General features: G+C 44.9%; 1 protein-coding gene across 2 annotated transcripts; it reads left to right on the top strand.

Moving 5' to 3' along the window:
* Nucleotides 1-11,045: 11,045 nt before the first annotated feature.
* Nucleotides 11,046-21,394, top strand: LOC123061572 (dual-specificity RNA methyltransferase RlmN). Of its 2 annotated transcripts, none has more exons than XM_044484731.1 (8): nt 11,046-11,305; nt 11,403-11,505; nt 19,091-19,188; nt 19,265-19,395; nt 19,488-19,596; nt 20,124-20,315; nt 20,401-20,537; nt 20,880-21,394. In XM_044484731.1, the coding sequence occupies exons 1-8, from the start codon at nt 11,051-11,053 to the stop codon at nt 21,154-21,156; spliced, it is 1,302 nt and encodes a 433-aa protein (XP_044340666.1). In that variant the 5' UTR covers nt 11,046-11,050; the 3' UTR covers nt 21,157-21,394. The 2 variants fall into 2 exon arrangements, with proteins under 2 accessions (XP_044340666.1, XP_044340667.1); XM_044484732.1 differs by having other exon boundaries at nt 20,873-21,394.
* The last annotated feature ends 209 nt before the right edge of the window (nt 21,395-21,603 follow it).

Here is a 21,603-nt window from a genome sequence, read left to right as displayed (position 1 = left end):
ACAGTTTTGGTAACAATGCGTATAGAGGAAACTTTAATCCTAGGCCTTATCCTAGTAATTCCTCTAATAATTATGGTAATCCCTACAAAAATTCTTATGGAAATTATAATAATATGCCCTCTGATTTTGAATCTAATATTAAAGAATTTATTACTTCGCAAAAGAATTTCAATGCTTTGATTGAAGAAAAATTGCTTAAGATTGATGAGTTGGCTAGGAACGTTGATAGAATTTCTCTTGATGTTGATTCTTTGAAATTTAGATCTATTCCACCTAACCATGATATCTGTGAGTCTCTCAAAACCATGAGAATTTCCATTGATGAGTGCAAAGAAAGAACCGCTAGGATACGTGCTAAGAAAGATTCCTTTATAAGAGCGTGTTCTTCTAGTTTCCATGATAATAAAGATGAAGATCTAAAAGTTATTGATGTGTCCCCTATTAAATCTTTGTTTTGCAATATGAATCTTGATAATAATGGGACTGAATATGATCCACCTTTACCTAGAAGGCGTTCCAAAAATTCGGAGTTTTTAGACCATGATGCTAAATTTGATAAAAGTGGGATTGAAGAGATCAAAACTCTAGATGTTAATGAACCTACTATTTTGGATTTCAATGAATTTAATTATGATAATTTCTATTTGATAGATTTTATTTCCTTGTTTCAATCCGTGCTAAATTCTCCTCATGCTTATAGTCAAAATAAAGCTTTTACCAAACATATCGTTGATGCTTTGATGCAATCTTATGAAGAAAAACTTGAGTTGGAAGTTTCTATCCCTAGAAAACTTTATGATGAGTGGGAACCAACTATTAAAATTAAAATTAAAGATCATGAATGCTATGCTTTGTGTGATTTGGGTGCTAGTGTTTCCACGATTCCAAAGACTTTGTGTGATTTGTTAGGTTTCCGTGATTTTGACGATTGCTCTTTAAACTTGCACCTTGCGGATTCCACTATTAAGAAACCTATGGTAAGAATTAATGATGTTGTTATTGTTGCAAATAGGAATTATGTGCCCGTAGATTTTATCGTTCTTGATATAGATTGCAATCCTTCATGTCCTATTATTCTTGGTAGACCTTTCCTTAGAACGATTGGTGCAATTATTGATATGAAGGAAGGAAATATTAGATTCCAATTTCCGTTAAGGAAAGGCATGGAATACTTTCCTAGAAAGAAAATTAAATTACCTTATGAATCTATTATGAGAGCCACTTATGGATTGCCTACCAAAGATGGCAATACCTAGATCTATCCTTGCTTTTTATGTCTAGCTAGGGGCGTTAAACGATAGCGCTTGTTGGGAGGCAACCCAATTTTATTTTTATTCCTTGCTTTTTGCTCCTGTTTAGTAAAAAATAATTTTTATAGCCTCTGTTTTGGTTGTGTTTTTTGTGTTTAATTAGTGTTTGTGCCAAGTATAACCGTTGGGAAGACTTGGGGAAAGTCTCGTTAATCTTGCTGTAAAAAAACAGAAACTTTAGTGCTCACGAGAACTGCTGCCATTTTTATTTGGAAAGTTCTATTTAGTTAATTATTTTTGAAGATGATTAATAGATAAATTAGACACGTCCAGAAATTTATTTTAGAATTTTTGGGATTCCAGATCTTGCGCTAGCTACAGATTACTACGGACTGTTCTGTTTTTGACAGATTCTGTTTTTCGTGTGTTGTTTGCTTATTTTGATGAATCTATGACTAGTAAAATAGTTTATAAACCATAGAGAAGTTGTAATACAGTAGGTTTAACACCAATATAAATAAATAATGAGTTCATTACAGTACCTTGAAGTGGTCTTTTGTTTTCTTTCGCTAACGGAGCTCACGAGATTTTCTATTTTAAGTTTTGTGTTGTGAAGTTTTCAAGTTTTGGGTAAAGATTTGATGGATTATGGAACAAGGAGTGGCAAGAGCCTAATATTGGGGATTCCCATGGCAACCCAAAGATAATCTAAGGACACCTAAAAGCCAAAGCTTGGGGATGCCCCGGAAGGCATCCCCTCTGTCGTCTACTTCTATCGGTAACTTTACTTGGAGCTATATTTTTATTCACCACATGATATGTGTTTTGCTTGGAGTGTATTGTATGATTTGAGTCTTTATTTTTTAGTTTACCACAATCATCCTTGCTGTACACACCTTTTCAGAGAGACACACATGATTCGAAAATTATTAGAATACTCTATGTGCTTCACTTATATCTTTGGAGTTATATAGTTTTGCTCTAGTGCTTCACTTATATCTTTTAGAGCACTATGGTGGATTTGTTTTATAGAAACTATTGATCTCTCATGCTTCACTTAGATTATTTTGAGAGTCCTAAATAGCATGGTAAATTGCTTAAATAATCCTAATATGCTAGGTATACAAGATTAATAATAAAATTCTCTTATGAGTGTGTTGAATACTATGAGAAGTTTGATACTTGATAATTGTTTTGAGATATGGAGATGGTGATATTAGAGTCATGCTAGTTGAGTAGTTGTGAATTTGAGAAATACTTGTGTTAAAGTTTGTGATTCTCGTAGCATGCACGTATGGTGAACCGTTATGTGATGAAGTCGGAGCATGATTTATTTATTGATTGTCTTCCTTATGAGTGGGGGTCGGGGACGAGCGATGGTCTTTTCCTACCAATCTATCCCCCTAGGAGCATGCGCGTAATACTTTGCTTTGATAACTTGTAGATTTTTGCAATAAGTATATGAGTTCTTTATGACTAATGTTGAGTCCATGGATTATACGCACTCTCACCCTTCCACCATTGCTAGCCTCTCTAATACCACACACCTTTCGCCGGTATCATACACCCACCATATACCTTCCTAAAAACAGCCACCATACCTACCTATCATGGCATTTCCATAGCCATTCTGAGATATATTGCCATGCAACTTTCCACCGTTCCGTTTACTATGACACGCTCCATCATTGTCATATTGCTTTACATGATCATGTAGTTGACATTGTATTTGTGGCAAAGCCACCGTTCATAATTCTTTCATACATGTCACTCATGAGTCATTGCATATCGCGGTACACCTGCGGAGGCATTCACATAGAGTCATATTTTGTTCTAAGTATCGAGTTGTAATTCTTGAGTTGTAAGAAAATAAAAGTGTGATGGTCATCATTATTAGAGCATCGTCCCAGTGAGGAAAGGATGATGGAGACTATGATTCCCCCACAAGTCGGGATGAGACTCCGGATGAAAAATAAATAAAAAAAGAGGCCATAAAAAAGAGAAGGCCCAAATAAAAAAATAAGAGAAAAAGAGAGAAGGGACAATGCTACTATCCTTTTACCACACTTGTTTTCAAAGTAGCACCATGATCTTCATGATAGAGAGTCTCCTTTGTTATCACTTTCATATACTAGTGGGAATTTTTCATTATAGAATTTGGCTTGCATATTCCAATGATGGGCTTCCTCAAAATGCCCTAGGTCTTCGTGAGCAAGCAAGTTGGATGCACACCCACTTGGTTTCCTTTTTGAGCTTTCATATACTTATAGCTCTAGTGCATCCGTTGCATGGCAATCCCTACTCACTCACATTGATATCTATTGATGGGCATCTCCATAGCCCTTTGATACGCCTAGTTGATGTTAGACTATATTCTCCCTTTTTGTCTTCTCCACAACCACCATTCTATTCCACCTAAAGTGTTATGTCCATGGCTCGCGCTCATGTATTGCGTGAAGATTGAAAAAGTTTGAGAACACCAAAAGTATGAAACAATTTCTTGGCTTGTCATTGGGGTTGTGCATGATTTAAATACTTTGTGTGGTGAAGATAGAGCATAGCCAGACTATATGATTTTGTAGGGATAACTTTCTTTGGCCATGTTATTTTAAGAAGACATAATTACTTAGTTAGTATGCTTGAAGTATTATTATTTCTATGTTAATATTGAACTTTTGTCTTGAATCTTTCGGATCTGAATATTCATACCACAATTAAGAATAATTACATTGAAAATATGCCAAGTAGCATTCCACATCAAAAATTCTGTTTTTATCATTTACCTACTCGAGGACGAGCAAGAATTAAGCTTGGGGATGCTTGATACGTCTCCAACGTATCTATAATTTTTGATTGCTCCATGCTATATTATCTTCTGTTTTGAACATTATTGGGCTTTATTATCCACTTTTATATTATTTTTGGGACTAACCTATTAACCGAAGGCCCAGACTGGAATTGATGTTTTTGCCTATTTTAGGGTTTCGAAGAAAAGGAATACCAAACGAAGTCCAAACGGAATGAAACCTTCGGGAACGTGATTTTTGGAACGAACAAGACCCAGGAGACTTGGACCCTACGTCAAGCAACCAACAGGGAGGCCACGAGGTAGGGGGCGTGCCTACCCCCCCAAGCGCACCCTCCACCCTTGTGGGCCCCCTGTTGCTCCACCGACGTACTTCTTCCTCCTATATATACCTACGTACCCCCAAACAATCAGATACGGAGCCAAAACCCTAATTCCACCGCCGTAACTTTCTGTATCCACGAGATCCCATCTTGGGGCCTGTTCCGAAGCTCCGCCGGAGGGGGCATAGATCACGGAGGGCTTCTACATCAACACCATAGCCTCTCCGATGAAGTATGAGTATTTTACCTCAGACCTTCGGGTCCATAGTTATTAGCTAGATGGCTTCTTCTCTCTTTTTGGATCTCAATACAAAGTTCTCCCCCTCTCTTGTGGAGATTTATTCGATGTAATCTTCTTTTGCAGTGTGGTTGTTGAGACCGATGAATTGTGGGTTTATGATCAAGTTTATCTATGAACAATATTTGAATCTTCTCTGAATTCTTTTATGTATGATTGGTTATCTTTGCAAGTCTCTTCGAATTATCAGTTTGGTTTGGCCTACTAGATTGATCTTTCTTGCAATGGGAGAAGTGCTTAGCTTTGGGTTCAATCTTGCGGTGTCCTTTCCTAGTGACAGTAGGGGCAGCAAGGCACGTATTGTATTGTTGCCATCGAGGATAACAAGATAGGGTTTTCATCATATTGCATGAGTTTATCCCTCTACATCATGTCATCTTGCTTAAGGCGTTACTCTGTTCTTATGAACTTAATACTCTAGATGTATGCTGGATAGTGGTTGATGTGTGGAGTAATAGTAGTAGATGCAGGAGGAGTCGGTCTACTTGTCTTGGATGTGATGCCTATATACATGATCATACCTAGATATTCTCATAACTATGCTCAATTCTGTCAATTGCTCAACAATAATTTGTTCACCCATCGTAAAATACTTATGCTCTTGAGAGAAGCCACTAGTGAAACCTATGGCCCCCGGGTCTATCTTCATCATATTAAATCTTCCAATACTTAGTTATTTTCATTGTTTTTATTTGACTTTGCATCTTTATCATAAAAATACCAAAAATATTATCTTATCATATCTATCAGATCTCACTCTCGTAAGTTACCGTGTAGGGATTGACAACCCCTTATCGCGTTGGTTGCGAGGATTTATTTGTTTTGTGTAGGTGCGAGGGACTCGCGCGTAGCCTCCTACTGGATTGATACCTTGGTTCTCAAAAATTGAGGGAAATACTTACGCTACTTTGCTGTACCACCCTTTCCTCTTCAAGGGAAAACCAACGCAAGTGCTCAAGAGGTAGCACTGGTGTATGCTTATTAAATCTACGCTTACCTGCATATCTTTTAGATGCTGGTCTGTGGCTCTGACAAGCCCATCCCGAGCAGCTCGAATATACGCGTCGGCCGAATTGAAGGCATTAAATGACGCTTTCAAAAAACCAGGGTTACAAAGAGCGGCCCTGCGGCACCGATGATTCATGGCGCTCTCCACTTCCGAGTTGGTGACGGATACATCATCCGATTCCTCGGCTGGAGGACAGTCCAGCGTCACCCCCGCATCAGCCCCTCTATAGAATCTGTATCCTGGCTACGGGAAGTATGACCCGCCGGACTCCCGGATATAGTCCGGCACACCTTTTTCCTGATACGGGGCAAACAAAAAGGTCACAATTGGATGTGACTGCCAAGGTGCATATTTGCAAATTCATACCTCTTTGATGAAGGCTCGGCCGTATCTTCATTTGCCTTCCTCTTCGAAGGCTTGCCTGATGTGGGGGACGCTCTCTTTGGAGATGCCCCCGGGGCAGCATGGCGCGCCGAACGCCTCCCCTTTTGAGCATAGGACAGTGCGGTGGGTAAGGAGGAATGAGAAAGCTCTCTTGGACAAGGTATCTCCGGATTACTTACATGTGAAGCAGGAAGGAGGCCGGGGTAATCGGTGATGATGGGTACATTTGTACGGTCATAGCTCATCTGATAGAATATTCCATCCTCGAGCTCCACAAATATGTCCGGATCTTCCTCATATCCGGGGTCAAGATCCCGGTTGCGATTCTCCGGATGAGGGGCAGGGTCATGGATCCCCTCGACAGCCTTTCGCCATTCCTGTTATCAGCGGATAAGATACTGCCTATCAAGAATGATTCAGGGACATGAGTAAAATAGTGGAGCTAAAGCTTACCCAGCTGGGAGGATTATACATGGAAAATCCATCTCGATATTGGAGACGGGTGAACTCCTCCTTCTCCCCTTTATACAGCTCGGCCAGTATTTTGGCCAGGGCGGCGGGGGTCTTCGGGCCCTTCCGACCATAGTGTGAGGCGTCATCTTCCCTGTTATAATGCCACATGGGCAGTCCTCTGTATTGGAGTGGCAGGACCCCCCGCGTTATAGAGATCGCCATTACCTCGACTATTGACAACCCGGACTGGGCAAGCGTCTTAATCTTGCCCAGCAGCAGGCTAACCTCTGCACTATCCTATTCCTCGAGGCCCCGAGGACGCCAGCTATGGCGTTTCTTCAGCGGAGCATTTGAAAACTCGGGGAGGCCCATGCGGACGGGGTCGAGTAGAGCGACATCGTCGATGTAGAACCATTCGGAAGGCCACTCTTCGGGAGCTTTCTTCGGTGTGCCGGACAGGTATCTGGTCCCGGTGATGCGCCACACTTTGGCTCCTCCCACTTCAAAAATTGACCCACCTTGATTGCGAGGGACGAGGTAGAACACTCTTCTCCATAAATCGAAATGGGCCTCGCAACCCAGGAATAGTTTGCATAAAGCGACATAACACGCAATGTGCAGGACGGAGGCTGGGGTAAAATTGTGCAGCTAGAGGCCATAATACTCCAGAAGCCCTCGGAGGAATGGGTGAATTGGAAATCCCACGCCCCTCAGCAGATAGGGTACGAAGGACACTCGTTCTCCCGCAGATGGATTGGGGAAATCCTCCGCCTGGGTTTTGCCGTTGAAGGAGGCCAATCCTGCTCAAACAGGAACCAGATCTGCAGGAGGGAGAAATCCCTGCGTTTGCAACTTCACCAATTGGCTATGGGACACAGAGAACCTCTCCCACTCGCCTCTCTCTAGGTTAGAACGGGAAGAGGAGTTGGGAATGTTAGCCATGTTGGAATGGTCTTTCCTGGCAGACTCTGAGGATTTTCTCCGCGTGGTGCCGAAAGGATCTGAGATCCAATCTCTTTAAATAGACACTCTTTCTTGCAGGGCTGGGGTGTTATTTGCAAAAAAACCTGATCGTCTGCATTCGCCCGACACGTTGAAGATGAAATCATAGATTCACAGAAGCCGAGGGATGCGACGTTGAACTAAAAGCCGAATACATTATTGGGAAGCCATTGGAGGGGGAACCCGCCTTGCAATGCTGAAGACAATCCGTGCGCCGAACACCTCGTCATTGAAGTCTGGTTCGGGGGCTACTGAGGGAGCCCTGGACTAAGGGGTCCTCAGGCGTCCGACCTGTTAGCCATGGACCGGACTGATGGGCTGTGAAGATACGAAGACCGAAGACTGCACCCGTTTCCGGACAGGACTCTCCTTGGCGTGGAAGGCAAGCTTGGCGACCAAATATGTAGATTCCTTTCTTTGTAACCGACCTTGTGTAACCCTAGATCCTCCCAGTGCCTATATAAACTGGAGGACTTAGTCCAGAGAGAGAGATACTCATTACCATAGCCATACAAGCTAGACTTCTAGGGTTTAGCCATTACGATCTCGTGGTAGATCAACTCTTGTAATACTCATATTCATCAAGATCAATCAATCAGGAAGTAGGGTATTACCTCCATAGAGAGGGCCCGAACCTGGGTAAACAACGTGTCCCCTGTCTCCTGTTACCATCGACCTTAGACGCACAGTTCGGGACCCCCTACCCGAGATCCGCCAGTTTTGACACCGACACTTGGCGCCTTCATATCCTCTATGGAGAACAAAGCCTTTCTTACATCATCGGCCAAAAAGGCTTAAGCAACGCCTCATTCATTTCATTGGTCACTCGGGACTGCACCTCGTCCATGAAAGCAGAGTCCGGCTCCTCTATTTCAGTGGAGAAAAGGCCTGCAAAGTATTGCGATATATGTGGATTTAGGTAAGCAGTACCTTCCAGCCAGGCATCACGGTCATCCTTCGGTTTTGTTATACGATTATGTATCCTTCAAGCAGAGGCAAAATTTTGAAAGTAAGATTTGTTTTTGTCTCCAAATATAAGCCATTTAACCGACTACGCTAGGCCCAGTGAATCTCCTCCATTTCAAGCATATTTTCTAGTTCCTTCTGTCGTTTCATATTTTCCTGGGATAACACATCTCTAGCAACAGTTTACAATTCCCGCTGCACTTGTTTAATCTTTTTTGGTGACTTCTTCAGTATAATTTTGTCCCACTTATGGAGCTCCTCGTGCACCACAACAAGTCATTCCGCAAGTCCAACATTACCCCCATTTTGTTCAGATGATGAGCACGCCTGTTCTACCACCTCGCGGAATTTATCTTCTTTCAGCCATCGAGCTTCGAAGCAGAGAACAGCTTGACCCACCGTCTCATGAGTAATTTCCTCATGCAGAGACATTAAAATCGGCCTATGGTCAGACTTGTAGTAGTCCAGGTGCTAGAGGATGGCTCCTGGAAACATGGTGTTCCACTCCTCGCTCACCAACGCACGGTCCAACCTCTCCCTTATTAGTGCCCTATGCCAAGTAAATTTGTCACCAACAAACCCATGATCAGAAAGATTACAGTTAATCAAGGCTTCCCTAAACGCCCGCATAAAATGAGCTGGTCTATCGTTCCCTCCTTCTTTCTCAAACGGGAACATAATCTCATTCAAATCCCCAATCACCATCCAAGGCATATCAGCTACTGCCTTGAGTTCTCTCAACTGACTCCAAGTAAGGTGCTTATCATCCCATTTTGGTTCTCCATAATAACCTGTTAACCTCCAATAATTTTCAACACCACTCCCAACAAACACGTCAATAAAGTTATCAGATTTATCTCTTAAAGTTACAGCTACCTCCTTCTTCACATCATCATTAATCCACCCTTCCCTCCATCACCGCGGACTACAATATTATGGTCCATTTTTGCCTGACATCGAAGACATTCAACAAGATATTCATCTAAGTGCGTCTCCATGAGAAACATCACATCCGGACTCCTACGCTTCTGAACATTCAGAAGCGGCCGAATTGTCGTGATTTGCTGCAAACCGCAACAATTCCAGTTCAAAATTTTCATTGCTTCCGGATAGCCTCAAGCTCTGAGGCTGTTGATATCAAAAGGTTATTGCCATCATCCCTGTACGTGTACGCTTAGGGGGTTGGGATTTACCCGGTGTACTCTCACCAGGTGTAGTATTTTCAGAAGTATTCGTGAGCTGGAGCTATCCCACGATTGCGGCTACTCTTCCTGATGGTTCTACCAGTGCCGAAGATCCTGCTGGCGCAATTTCAAAGTTCAGCCTCTTCCTACTCAACGGATCTTTGTCTGTCATCTCCTCATCGGTGCTCTCTTTTGCCATTGCAGTACCATCTGCATTTCTTTGGACTTGATTATGATGCCAGGTGGTGTGCATGTGGAACTCTCCACCCTTCCCCATTGATCTTCCACCACCTCCTCGACCCCTACCTCTAGCAGGGGCACGACTAGCTCCTGCCACTCGGTCGCCACATCCACGGCCTCTTCCAGTTCCTCCATCTGCCAGGATGAAGTCCCCCCATTCTAGCTTTGATTCATCATGTTCACCAGTACCACACTCTTCATGCCAATGCCCCAGCAAACCGCAGTTCCCACAGAAAGTAGGTAATTTATCATATTGGACTTGATACCATACCTGCTTCGTTGCTCTGGTGATTGACACAAACTGGAACAACTTTTTAGTCACATCAATTTTTACCCGAACCCTGACAAATTCTCCTACATAACCCGCTAGGAGCTTTATCTGAAGAGCCATAATTTTCCCCATAGGACGACACATCCCCCGTATCACCACATCATGCAATAGATTATCAGGGAGGCGTAGAACACTTGCCCACACCGCTGTCTGGTTTAAGACCACCGATCTAGGGTCTTCAAACCCATCATATTCCTCCACAATAACAGCTTGATACCTGAAAAGCCAGGGGGCCATGGTCATCGCCTTGTTCCAGTTAGCGAGACAACCGAATTGTACAGTGAATAAGTTTTCCTCAACCCTCCTCTAAACCACCTCTCTCGCCGGATTCCATGCCGATCTCATATCTGAATAGAGGGTTGTAGGACTAAACCCTCTAGACGTGTGAACCCTAGCAATCGCTAACTATTTGATCAATGTTGGAGGCTCAACGATCTCCTCTTCCCACACAAAGCCGTCTCCCTCTTGTTCATGCAGGTTCAACCGATCTAGCAGTTCTTTCACGCGCTCCTTCCTCACGTGCTCCTCGAGCCGCCCATGCCTTCCATTACCATGAGCGTCCTTGCAAACCCTGATCCACTCCTTACCAATCCCAGGGAGACGATCACCCGGGCGGAGACTGGGATGTTGGGGGATTGACGAAGGATAGATAAAAACCCTCGGCGGCGCATCGGAGGATAAAATAACCTTAGATTTTTCGCTAGGGAAAAAAACTGCGATCCTATTATTTTGATGACATTTTTAGTTGTGTATGGGGTGGTGTCACCCCACACAACTAAAAATATGGCATCAAGATCGTTTGAAATGCAACGTGTGTCCAGCTTCCAGCGTCAGATAAGAGGGTCCAAAGGAAAATCCCTCCGCGGAACCAATACCAAACCAACAATTCCTATGGCGGCGCTGCCTCTTCTCCGGTGGGGCGCCTCCTCCCTCCACGCCCACTTCTCCCCTACCCCGCCGCGACGCCTCTTCTCCGCTCTCCGACAGCCCCCTGCCGCCGGCCGCTACGAGCCAGGCTCCAGGGTCATGCTTAAGGGGATGGACTACCCAGAGCTCGAGGTAAGAGCCCCCTCTCAATCTTCAAGTTTCGTAGATTCGTCTGTCAGCCATTGACCTATCCTCGTGTTCGAGCTGATTTTGCCGCGGGTTTCCTCAGAAATGGGAGCAGTCGCAAGGATTCCGACCGGGACAGGCCATGATGCTGTGGAAATGCCTCTACGGGAACAACGTCTGGGCGCATTGCCACAACGAGCTGGCTGGTAGGTTTGAGTTTTTTTTCTCCCGTGAATTATCGTGGGCACTTGAGAAATGTGGGGCCTGATGCGAAATCTGAAGCTCAGTCCGACAAATGATACAACAATTTTCTCCATGAATAATGTCTTGCTCAAAACTTGAGATACACAGCTGCTAGCCTATTTTTTACTTGAAGCGTGCCTCCTTCAGTTCTTCTAGCATTCCTTGATACAAAATCTTCAACTGGGTTTTTGTAAGAAATATTGTTGGAAACATAATTTCCAGGTGCTATCATAGCTAATGCTATTATTTTCCTTGTGGGGATATCTGTCATATGCACTTTCTTGTGCTATTTACAATGCATAAAAAACAATAGTTTGAACATCCGTAAGCATACCCTCTGACTGTATTAAGTTCTTGCCAACTAAATTGACTGCAGAAACTACTTCATGCCGGATGACTATTTTCACAAAATAGTTCAAAATCACCAAGTTCGTTATCCATGAAAGATTTAGGTTCAGTACTAGTTTTTGAATCGTTATGTCTATCACTTAACTGGTGTTTAAGAGGATTTCTATTGCTTCATCTACGATACATAATTACTGTTAGAGTTAATCTTGTCATCTACTACCAAAGAGATGCATGCATGGAAGAGCAGGTAGTCAATTTGAGTTTGGTACAATGTGTTAGGATAATCCTTATGTCTGGCTGTAGCAGTTTTTTTAGGATATTTATGTCTTAGGTGACTTGTAGTTAAGGAAGATTAGATAAGCTAAACTGTAGTTTCCATATCTAGCTAAGCATGAGCTGTCAGGGGTGGACCCAGGAATTCAACATTGGGTGTTCAATTTTTTTTCACCCGAGCAGAGAAGCCAATTGGTTCACGGCAATACAAATACAAATTGTTCACAATAGGAGCAATATCTCAAAAGATCAAGGGAATTACAAAATAGAGAAGAAAATTACAACACGACCATACGCTCGGTCATGACTTGAAAGAGAGAGATGACAACATCATCCTTCACTTGAAAAAATAATTCCTCCCAATAAATGTAACCAAGCCATGACAGAGGTTGTTGGTCCTGTTGTTACTGTATATGTGGATAAGTGGATTGCTAGTAGCCCCCCCCTTTGTGTCCATGTAGTGACCTCTTGAGCCATACATTAGTTTCGCGCGCCGTCACTCTCTTCCGGTTGCACGTGTTGACTTGTTTTCCCCGTCACATGTGAGAGGGGGTGTTACAGTATATGTGGATTGTCTAGCCTTTCCATCAGTTCGAACTTTTGGTTGCGTTGGCTAGTGCATGAAGCTTAACATGGTATCAGAGCTAAGGTCTTGAGTTCAATTCCTGGCTTTCGCAATTTATTAAAAATTGCTGGTAGCCCCCCTTTGTGTCCACGTAGAGGCCTCTTGAGTCATACGTGAGTTTCGCGCGCCATCGCTCTCTTCCAGGTGCACGTGTTGACTTGTCTTCCCCGTCACACGTGAGAGGGGGTGTTACAGTATATGTGGGTTGCACCAGCCCTTTCCATCAGTTCAGACTTTTGGTTGCGTTGGCTAGTGCATGAACTTAACACTGTTGAAGCCATATGTTGTTGGTCCTGTTGAAGCCAATTGCTGCACAGTTACGCTCCCATCCCCGTTGTCAACGACTGCAGCGGCCGCCACCCCGACGCTCATCCCCACCCTCTGATTCTGATCACTATTTGGTGGGAAGTAGGGAAATTGTGAGATTGAGCTTCTTGAAGAGAAAGCTGTTCTCCAGCCTGGTATGGCAGAAGATCGATGTGACGCCTACATTCTTTCCAATCTAGGGTTTGCAGAACGAAGCATCTTCTTTGCATTTGCTTTCCTCCTGCATGGCTCATTACAGAAGAGGGAGTTGGGCGGCCCAGAGATGGAACTTGAAGACCATTGGCTACATGTTGGTTTTCTGTGTTTCGGTGTTCTTCGTCCAGGCCTTTCTTGTGTTTGTGGGGCCTACATTTGTTAAGGATGAAAACAGTGCACATGGAAGGAGAGTGTTTGCTAAATACTTCATACAGACCGTGCTGCAACATTCCATTCCTGTCGCTCCTCCCCACTGCCGGCAGCGGGCACAGTACTGCACGAACGGGACTTGCCCGTGGTCTCCGCGAAACCATGGGGAGCTCGGCGCCGGTGGCTCCCTCGCCTGGCTGTGCCTCGCCATCAGCAGTTCAGCACAGAGTCGCGCCGCCGCCTTGTCCCTAGGAAGAACCGAAGAAGGAACCGGCTGGCTGCTGGGTGAGTCTCTCGTGTGTTCCTGCATGGCTGCGTGGACACTGGACAGAAGTGGCTGGCTGCTGCTGAAATGGGCTATTGGGCCTGTAGGATAGTATTTCTGTCATATATGCCTATATATAAGATTTTTTTGGATGTACAGCCGCATGGTGGATCCGCCTCTGGCTGCGTAGGTCGGTTACTGTAGCAGGTCGGTTACTGTAGCACCAACCTAAAACCTCTATATAGGAAGAGGCACCATATGTAGAATAAGGTTAGCTTGTTACTACTGATATAATCATATAAACCTACAGAGCTTCATACTAGTTCCTTGTGTGCATGTGTGTGTGAGAAAAACAGTAAGAGAGTCCTTGGTGAGAACCTGGTAGTTCTAACAATTACTATTAAACTAAGACTTACAAAAAATAGCTTGCTGACAAAGAAAGGGAAAAATCTTTTTTTGGGGGGTGGGGGGTTGCAGTAGTACTGGCTATCCTGCTGGTAGGAACCGGATCCCTACCAAGGCGTGGTCTCAGGTTGTAGGGGTGGAAGGAGGGATGGCGTGGATGGCGTAGAGAGAGAGAGAGAGAGAGAGAGAGAGAGAGAGAGAGAGAGAGAGGGAGGGAGATGGAGAGGCGGCTAGGGTTAGGTCTCTCGGCTCCCTAACGAAGCCGAGCAAATATGATTGCTTCTTGCTTAATCCCAAAACGGGTCCTTACACGAGTTTATATAATCCTCCTAATAAGATAATTGGGCTAAGCCCCTAATAACAATAAGATAAACTGGGCCACAACTAACTGGGTTAAGCCCCTAATATGTCGGTCATAATATCTCTCCCCGCCTGCACAAACAGCTCGTCCTCGAGCTGGAAGGCGGGGAAGATCAACGGTCGCCAAACACCTCCGCGTCAACTGGGGCGGGTTGGTCGCCGAGCCCGGCGGCGGCGGGGTCCTTCTCAATGTAGTCTGCAGCCTCCAGGTAGAAGAGTCGTGGGCAAACGTGGCCCGATATGTAGGGCTCGTCGCAGTTGAAGCACAACCCTTGGCGGCGACGCTCGAGTTGCTCGGCCGAGGTGAGCCGGCGGAATGGGCGTGCCGCAGCCACGGCGAGGGGCGCCGCGGAAGCCTGGGCAGGTCGACCCTGCGCGGGAACTTCCGGCCAGGGTGGCGGCCCAGCGGCCCGGGGCGGTGGCGCCTGCTGGATGGCCATCGCGCGACACTCTAACGTGCGGGCGTAGTACATGGCCGTCTGGAGGTCCTGTGGCCCGCGCATCTCCACGTCCACGCGGATGTGGTCCGGTAGGCCGCTGACGAAGAGCTCAGCCCGTTGACGAGCCGAAACGCCGGGGGCGTGGCACGCCAGTGCCTGAAAGCGGTCGGCGAAGTCTTGCACTGAGGTGAGGAACGGAAGACGCCCAAGCTCCGCCATATGGCTCCCGCGTATAGGCGGACCAAAGCGCAAGAGGCACAAATCGCGGAAGCGCTCCCATGGTGGCATGCCGCCCTCCTCCTGTTCTAGGGCGTAGTACCACGTCTATGCGGCTCCTTGGAGATGATACGAGGCGATCCAGGTGCGGTCGGACGCGAGCATGCGCTGCCCCCTGAAAAATTGCTCGCATTGGTTGAGCCAATTCAGGGGGTCGACGGTGCCGTCGTAGGTCGTGAACTTCAGCCTGGAGAATCTCGGCGGCGTCTGGACATGGACGACGGGCGGGTGCGCCTCGTCAGCACGGAGCAACGATGATGACGGGGTCGAGTAGGCGGGCATCAGGGTGCCGCCCTGGAACAGGGGCCCGTCGATGCTGGCAAAGGGCTCGCGGAGCCCGAGGACCCGCCAAACTGCATGGCTGGGTGCGTCGCCGGCGGGGGCAACACGTGCGGCCCGACCGAGGCCGTCATGTAGACCGGCTCAAGGGATCCAGTGAGCCAAGACGGTAACGGAGACGGCGACGGGGGAAACCGCACCTGGTGGATGGGCGCCCCCGGGCCCGTCGTCAGGATTCCCAGGGCCGTGGTCGCCGGTGGCGGCGGCTGCAGTTGTTGCCCCTGCTGCATGGTGGAGGCGCCGGGGTTCATCGCTGGTGGTGGCTGCCGCGGCAGCTGCTGCATGGCGGCGGCGATGGGGGTCGCCGAGGATGGCGGCTGCTGCGGCGGCGGGGCGGTGGTGAAGGGCACCGGCGGCTGCGACCCATAGGATCTTGCGAGGAACGTGTAGATGCCCGTGACCGCCTGGGTGAGATCCCGGATGGCAGCTGTCATCTCTGCCGGGGTGAAGACGACAGGGGCGGGCGCGGCGGAGGTGACCGACACTGGCAAGAGCGGGGCGCTGGCCGTGGTGGCCATCGGGCGGTCGTTAATGGGAGGGTCGGGGTGGGCGGTGGCGAGGACATTATCGCACCGAAGCTATCTGATACCAAATTGGTAGGAACCGGATCCCTACCAGGGCGTGGTCTCAGGTTGTAGGGGTGGAAGGAGGGATGACGTGGAGGAAGGCTTGGTCACCGGCGCTGGGGCACCGTCGTTGCGTGCGCGTGAGAGAGAGAGAGAGAGCGCAGGGGCGGCGGCTAGGGTTAGGTCTCCCGGCTCCCTAAGGAAGCCGAGCAAATATGATTGCTTCTTGCTTAATCCCAAAACGGGTCCTTACACGAGTTTATATAATCCTCCTAATAAGATAATTGGGCTAAGCCCCTAATAACGATAAGATAAACTGGGCCACAACTAACTGGGCTAAGCCCCTAATATGCTGGTCATAACACCTGCACACCCTATCGATATGAGCCTGGATATATGTTGTTTTGGACTTTTCGTAGTTGCTCTATTCATCAGTGATTTAATAATTGAGAAAGCATGGGTAGCAGAACTGTAGAAGTGTTTGAGATCCAGGTATATTCTAGCTACCCATACCACCTTCAACCATATTTAGGTTTGTTTTAGGCGATGTACATTAATACTTTAATATGGATGCAATCTATTAAGAAAGGCGTGATAGAAGATGTTTGGATGTCACAGAACATTTATAAAAAAAGATGTATTCTAGTTTTCTTTTGTGAAAAATGATGAGCAGTTGGTTAGTATCTCTAAAATTCTTTCTTGCCTTGTGGGCCATTTGTGAGTATCGGCTGTACTGTGCAAACTTATTAATCCTTTGCAATTTCGTGCTTGAAAAGGAACATTTCAGTACTGGAGCTTTCCACCAGTCAGTTCTGGGATTCATGTGTATTTAATATATAGAAATATATACAAGAAATATAATGCGAAGAAGAAGAAAAAAGAAAAAAAAGACGAAGGGGTGGATTCTGGCCACTTCTGGAAAACCATTCAGTATACATAGTTCCAATCCCCCGCAAATTCTACGCTGGGGTCAGACTGTTGGAGTTCCCCAGAAAACACACACACACACACAAGGTAGAAGAAGCAACATGCACTTTGGCACGACACACAAACTGTGCCTTTTCTGCATTTCTTTTCAACACAACACAATTGATTACAAGTGCCTTTTAATGGGAAACATGCACACACACGGCCAAGCCACACAATTGCTTGATCCCTTCACCACCCCCCACTAGCTAGTACATGCAGGCACACGTTCTGGACTAACACAACTAACTCACATGCACATGCAGCCCACTCTCAAGGATCAACTCAACTTTACATATAAGCCTCAACTAACTCAACACCCTTAGAACTAGTCTTTTGGCTTGCCAACATACATATCCTCATGCTCTATTAGCTACATGCACCGGCTAGTTATCAGGCCACTAATGTACACGCCTTTTGAGTCTTGACCAAGTAATCATGTAACACATGCATACATGCAAACATCTCCTGGCTCGCCGGTCTGCTCACTCGTGCACTCACCTCTGTGCTATTGTTCCGGCTGCTACGCCATGTCATGGAGCATGTAGACATTCACACCTAGCTCACTATGAAAATCTATGGCAACAATTGCATACAATACAAAATAGACATGAGACTAGAATTTTACAACAAAAAATCGGCCTTTGTTGGCGTTAACCGTTCACCCCCTCTGTGGGATGCTGTACTGAACTATTCTCCTTTCCAATGAAATGAAACACATTTTTTTTTTGCGTTTTCTCGGAAAAAAAAGAATTTTACAACAAACAAGGTTAATGCCAACAAAGACGGAATGCAAAGCCACAGAACAATAGAATGAACTAGTCAGTATAGGACAAAATTACAGAACTAAAACGACCGCCTCTCTTTTACATTCACAGCAACTGCCAAAAAGAGATAACATGAACACCAACAGAACTACTCAACCTAACTGTGACCACGGACATTACTACGAAACATCTCTACTCAGAGGATGAGTCTGCGAATCAACTCCCCATCCAAGTCTTCGATGGAATATCTCAGTGGCCATCACGGCCAGTAGTCTTTGCAAGCCCAGAATGCAATGTAATGAGCAACAATACAGACTATACCAAGTGGTATCATAAGGATATTTTCTTTTATAACTCGCATCACTATGAGTCTTCCAAATAGTCCAAATCACAGCAGCTATCCCCACAGCAACTAGAATTCTAGAACAGCAGTGAAAGATTTACACCAGCTAGGTAATGCATCAAAACTAGAGGGACATGACCTTAAATCAAGCACAACACACTACATTCCTGTTGTGAACCTTGATTCACAATGGGATAACTACCATGCTGAAGATAGCCAGACGTCATGGCTCAGAGGGATTGGGTTGACATATGTTTAGACTTTAGAGGAGATTGTTTGTTCTTGCTTGCCTTAGACATGGATACATGTCATCCTAATAGGCTAATACGATTGGACTTATATATATTTTTATACAATTGGACTCTTTCCTAATCCTATACTCCCCTAATGGACTCTTCGGACACTTCTCTCTCATGGACTCCTCCCATGCTGGTACTCTTGCCTTGATACTGTGGACCCATGTGCACAACAATTACACACATACTTTGCCACACTACATTCGTATATATACAATAAAAAAAACTATGGCAAGCGACAGCTGCAAACCAACCATGCATCCACCTTGAAGATGTCATTGTCATTTTCAGGAAAGAAAAAAAGAAGAATAAGATAGCAGATGCCAGAGGGTATTTCACTATCAACTAGTTTTTTTCCCTCAGTAGGAAAACCCACTAATTGTACAAGTAGATGTAGCTCTAACTTTGAATGTGATAATTCTGTTGGCTCCATATCTCACTACCTCGACACCATTTACATTTTTGGGGTTTGTTCTAGTGCTTGAAATTAAACTTGTCAAATTGGGCATTTACTCATGTTTCTTTTCTTTGGTATAATATTTTTGCCCTATGTTCCATTGTTAGTATCTGGTTTAATGGATTCAGTTACACCGCCTCTAATCTTCAGGCTTGAACAAGGACTTGAGGAAAATGATAAGTGATCATGCTGATCTGAAGGCATTAACTATTAAAGACATTATTACTGCATCAGATGGAACCCGAAAGGTAGCTCTTTCACTGTCACTGATATCTCTGTAATGTTCTCAGAATATGATTGATTTTGGAACACAGAATGTTACAGATACTGTTCTCTCTTGAAGATGCCTCAGTGATTGAAACAGTTGTCATTCCTAGCGCCAGGGGCCGGACAACGGTCTGTGTTTCAAGTCAAGTGGGCTGTGCCATGAATTGTCAGTTTTGCTTCACTGGGAGGTCTGTCGACATTCTTTGTATAGCATTTGTCTTTCTATGATTCTGTAGTAACTATTTCATATTTTCTTTTCTATTTCTTTTGGGCGCTGAAGGATGGGTTTGAGGAAGCATTTGTCTACAGCTGAGATAGTTGAGCAGGCTGTGTTTGCTCGTAAGCTATTTTCAGATGAATTTGATACTATTACAAATGTTGTATTTATGGTAAGCATTCTTTTCATGGTAACTAATAACACTAACTCTAATATGGTGTTTAACTGAGCATATGACTGGAATTAGTAGTTTTATCCTGAATGTGTATCATCTTGCTTTTGCATGCCACTTTTCCTGAATTGCTACAAAACCACCCTTTGTGTTTTATTTCTTGGAACTGCAACCAGCATGTTAGATATATTTCCCCTACTTAGCACTGTTCCTGATAGCATTACCCCTGCTTTTGCCTGCATCCGTATTCAGTGACACCAGTATTCATTACTGTTGAAATTGTAGGCCTAACGTTATGGCTTCCTTTATCATAGTTTTGTCCTTTCGGAGTTCCACGTTTATAAGTTTAGACTCTAGTGATCGCAATGTCATGGAAGCCTTCATGTCAAAAATATAAATAAAATGTCATGGAAGCCTTGGTATGCATTATTCACCAGTATCCATATAGTATTAATGCTGTTGCATTTTTTAATAAGATGCTATCACCTTTTCCACAACAATCTTCCATTAACCTCTAATTTGTACAGGGCATGGGCGAGCCGTTGCACAATGTAGATAACGTAATAAAAGCATCATCTATAATGGTTGATGAGCAGGGTCTTCAGTTTAGTCCTCGCAAGGTTACTGTATCCACAAGTGGTCTCGTTCCAGAGATAAAACGCTTCCTCAACGAATCCAATTGTGATCTGGCCGTGAGTCTTAATGCAACAACTGATGAGGTGAAATTCAAATTTGGTTATTCTATTGTGGTGAAATGGTTTGACACTATTATGCTATGCTGTATATACTAACTTCCTCTTCCAGGTTAGGGATTGGATAATGCCCATTAACAGAAGGTACAATCTTAGCATGCTTCTTGGCACTTTAAGGGAGGAACTTCGTTTGAGACCTAAGTCCATAGTGCTATTTGAATACGTCATGCTTTCTGGGGTGAATGACAGGTAAAAAATCTTGGGTTAAATAACACTTTGTTGTTGCTGTCATCTCGACGATTCTTCTTAGAAGAGCTTACATCTGGTGATATTTTTACTTGGGACATGGATATAGCAACATTTGCAAACGGGTGTTCTTTCCAGAACAACTAAAATTTTAATTGCTTCATGCATATGAGCCAAATGAGTAAATGGTGATCTATACAGTACATAATATGTCGGCATTGTTGCTGTGACAAGTTTCTCATAGGCAAATGAAATGTTTCAATTTGTAAATAATTTTTTTGAAGACCTTACAGCAAAATGATATATCCCTTGAACCCTGAACTCTTTTTTGGATTTAGCTTGCAGCGTGGATGATGCAAAGAGGCTTACGGAGCTGGTTCACGGTATTCCCTGCAAGATCAACCTCATCTCTTTCAATCCCCATAGTGGGTCGCAATTCAAGCCGACGCCCGATGAGAACATTATCGAGTTCCGGAACATGTTAATCCAATCTGGTCTTACTGTAATGGTGCGGCTAAGCAGAGGCGATGACCAGATGGCTGCCTGCGGGCAGCTAGGAGAGCCTGGTGACTATCAGCTACCGCTGCTCCGTGTACCTGAGAAATTTCAGGTCGCCTTATGATGCCAAGTACATAGTACGTACTTGTACAGTAGTAAAACAGGTGGCCGGGAACAACCTGACAAAGACAAGGCAGTAATATGCGTGTAATGAGGATAAAACCACGGTCAATCATCTTGCTGAGCCAGCCTTACGACCGTCGAGCATTTTCTGAATTTTGATGGCAAGTGCTGAACAGTTGATCTGTGGTGATTGTAACCCATGTTCTGATTAATATACATCTCTCGTTTTGTTGCAGAAATAAGAACATTTGTTCAGCAAGGAACTTGCATCTTTTTTTGTTTGATGCAGGGACGGCTAGGTATCAAATAAAGACGAGGCGAACCTCTGAATCGGCATGCTCCAAGCAACTTTGAGTAGACGCATGACATCCGGGCATCTGACATAGCTTCTGACGCGGTCTGAGTCGCCAAAGTCGATTGTGTTGCAGGTACTAGTTCCAAAAGACTC

This window comes from Triticum aestivum, chromosome 3A (genome assembly GCF_018294505.1).
Source record: "Triticum aestivum cultivar Chinese Spring chromosome 3A, IWGSC CS RefSeq v2.1, whole genome shotgun sequence".
Lineage (NCBI taxonomy): Eukaryota > Viridiplantae > Streptophyta > Magnoliopsida > Poales > Poaceae > Triticum > Triticum aestivum.
This window is presented reverse-complemented; position numbering and strand designations above follow the sequence as displayed.

Coding starts and splice junctions, on each gene's coding strand:
- LOC123061572 (XM_044484731.1), top strand. CDS start 11,051: ATGCAACGTGTGTCCAGCTTCCAGCGTCAGATAAGAGGGTCCAAAGGA. Junction 11,306..11,402: donor TGGACTACCCAGAGCTCGAG/GTAAGAGCCCCC, acceptor GGGTTTCCTCAG/AAATGGGAGCAGTCGCAAGG. Junction 11,506..19,090: donor TTGCCACAACGAGCTGGCTG/GTAGGTTTGAGT, acceptor TCTAATCTTCAG/GCTTGAACAAGGACTTGAGG.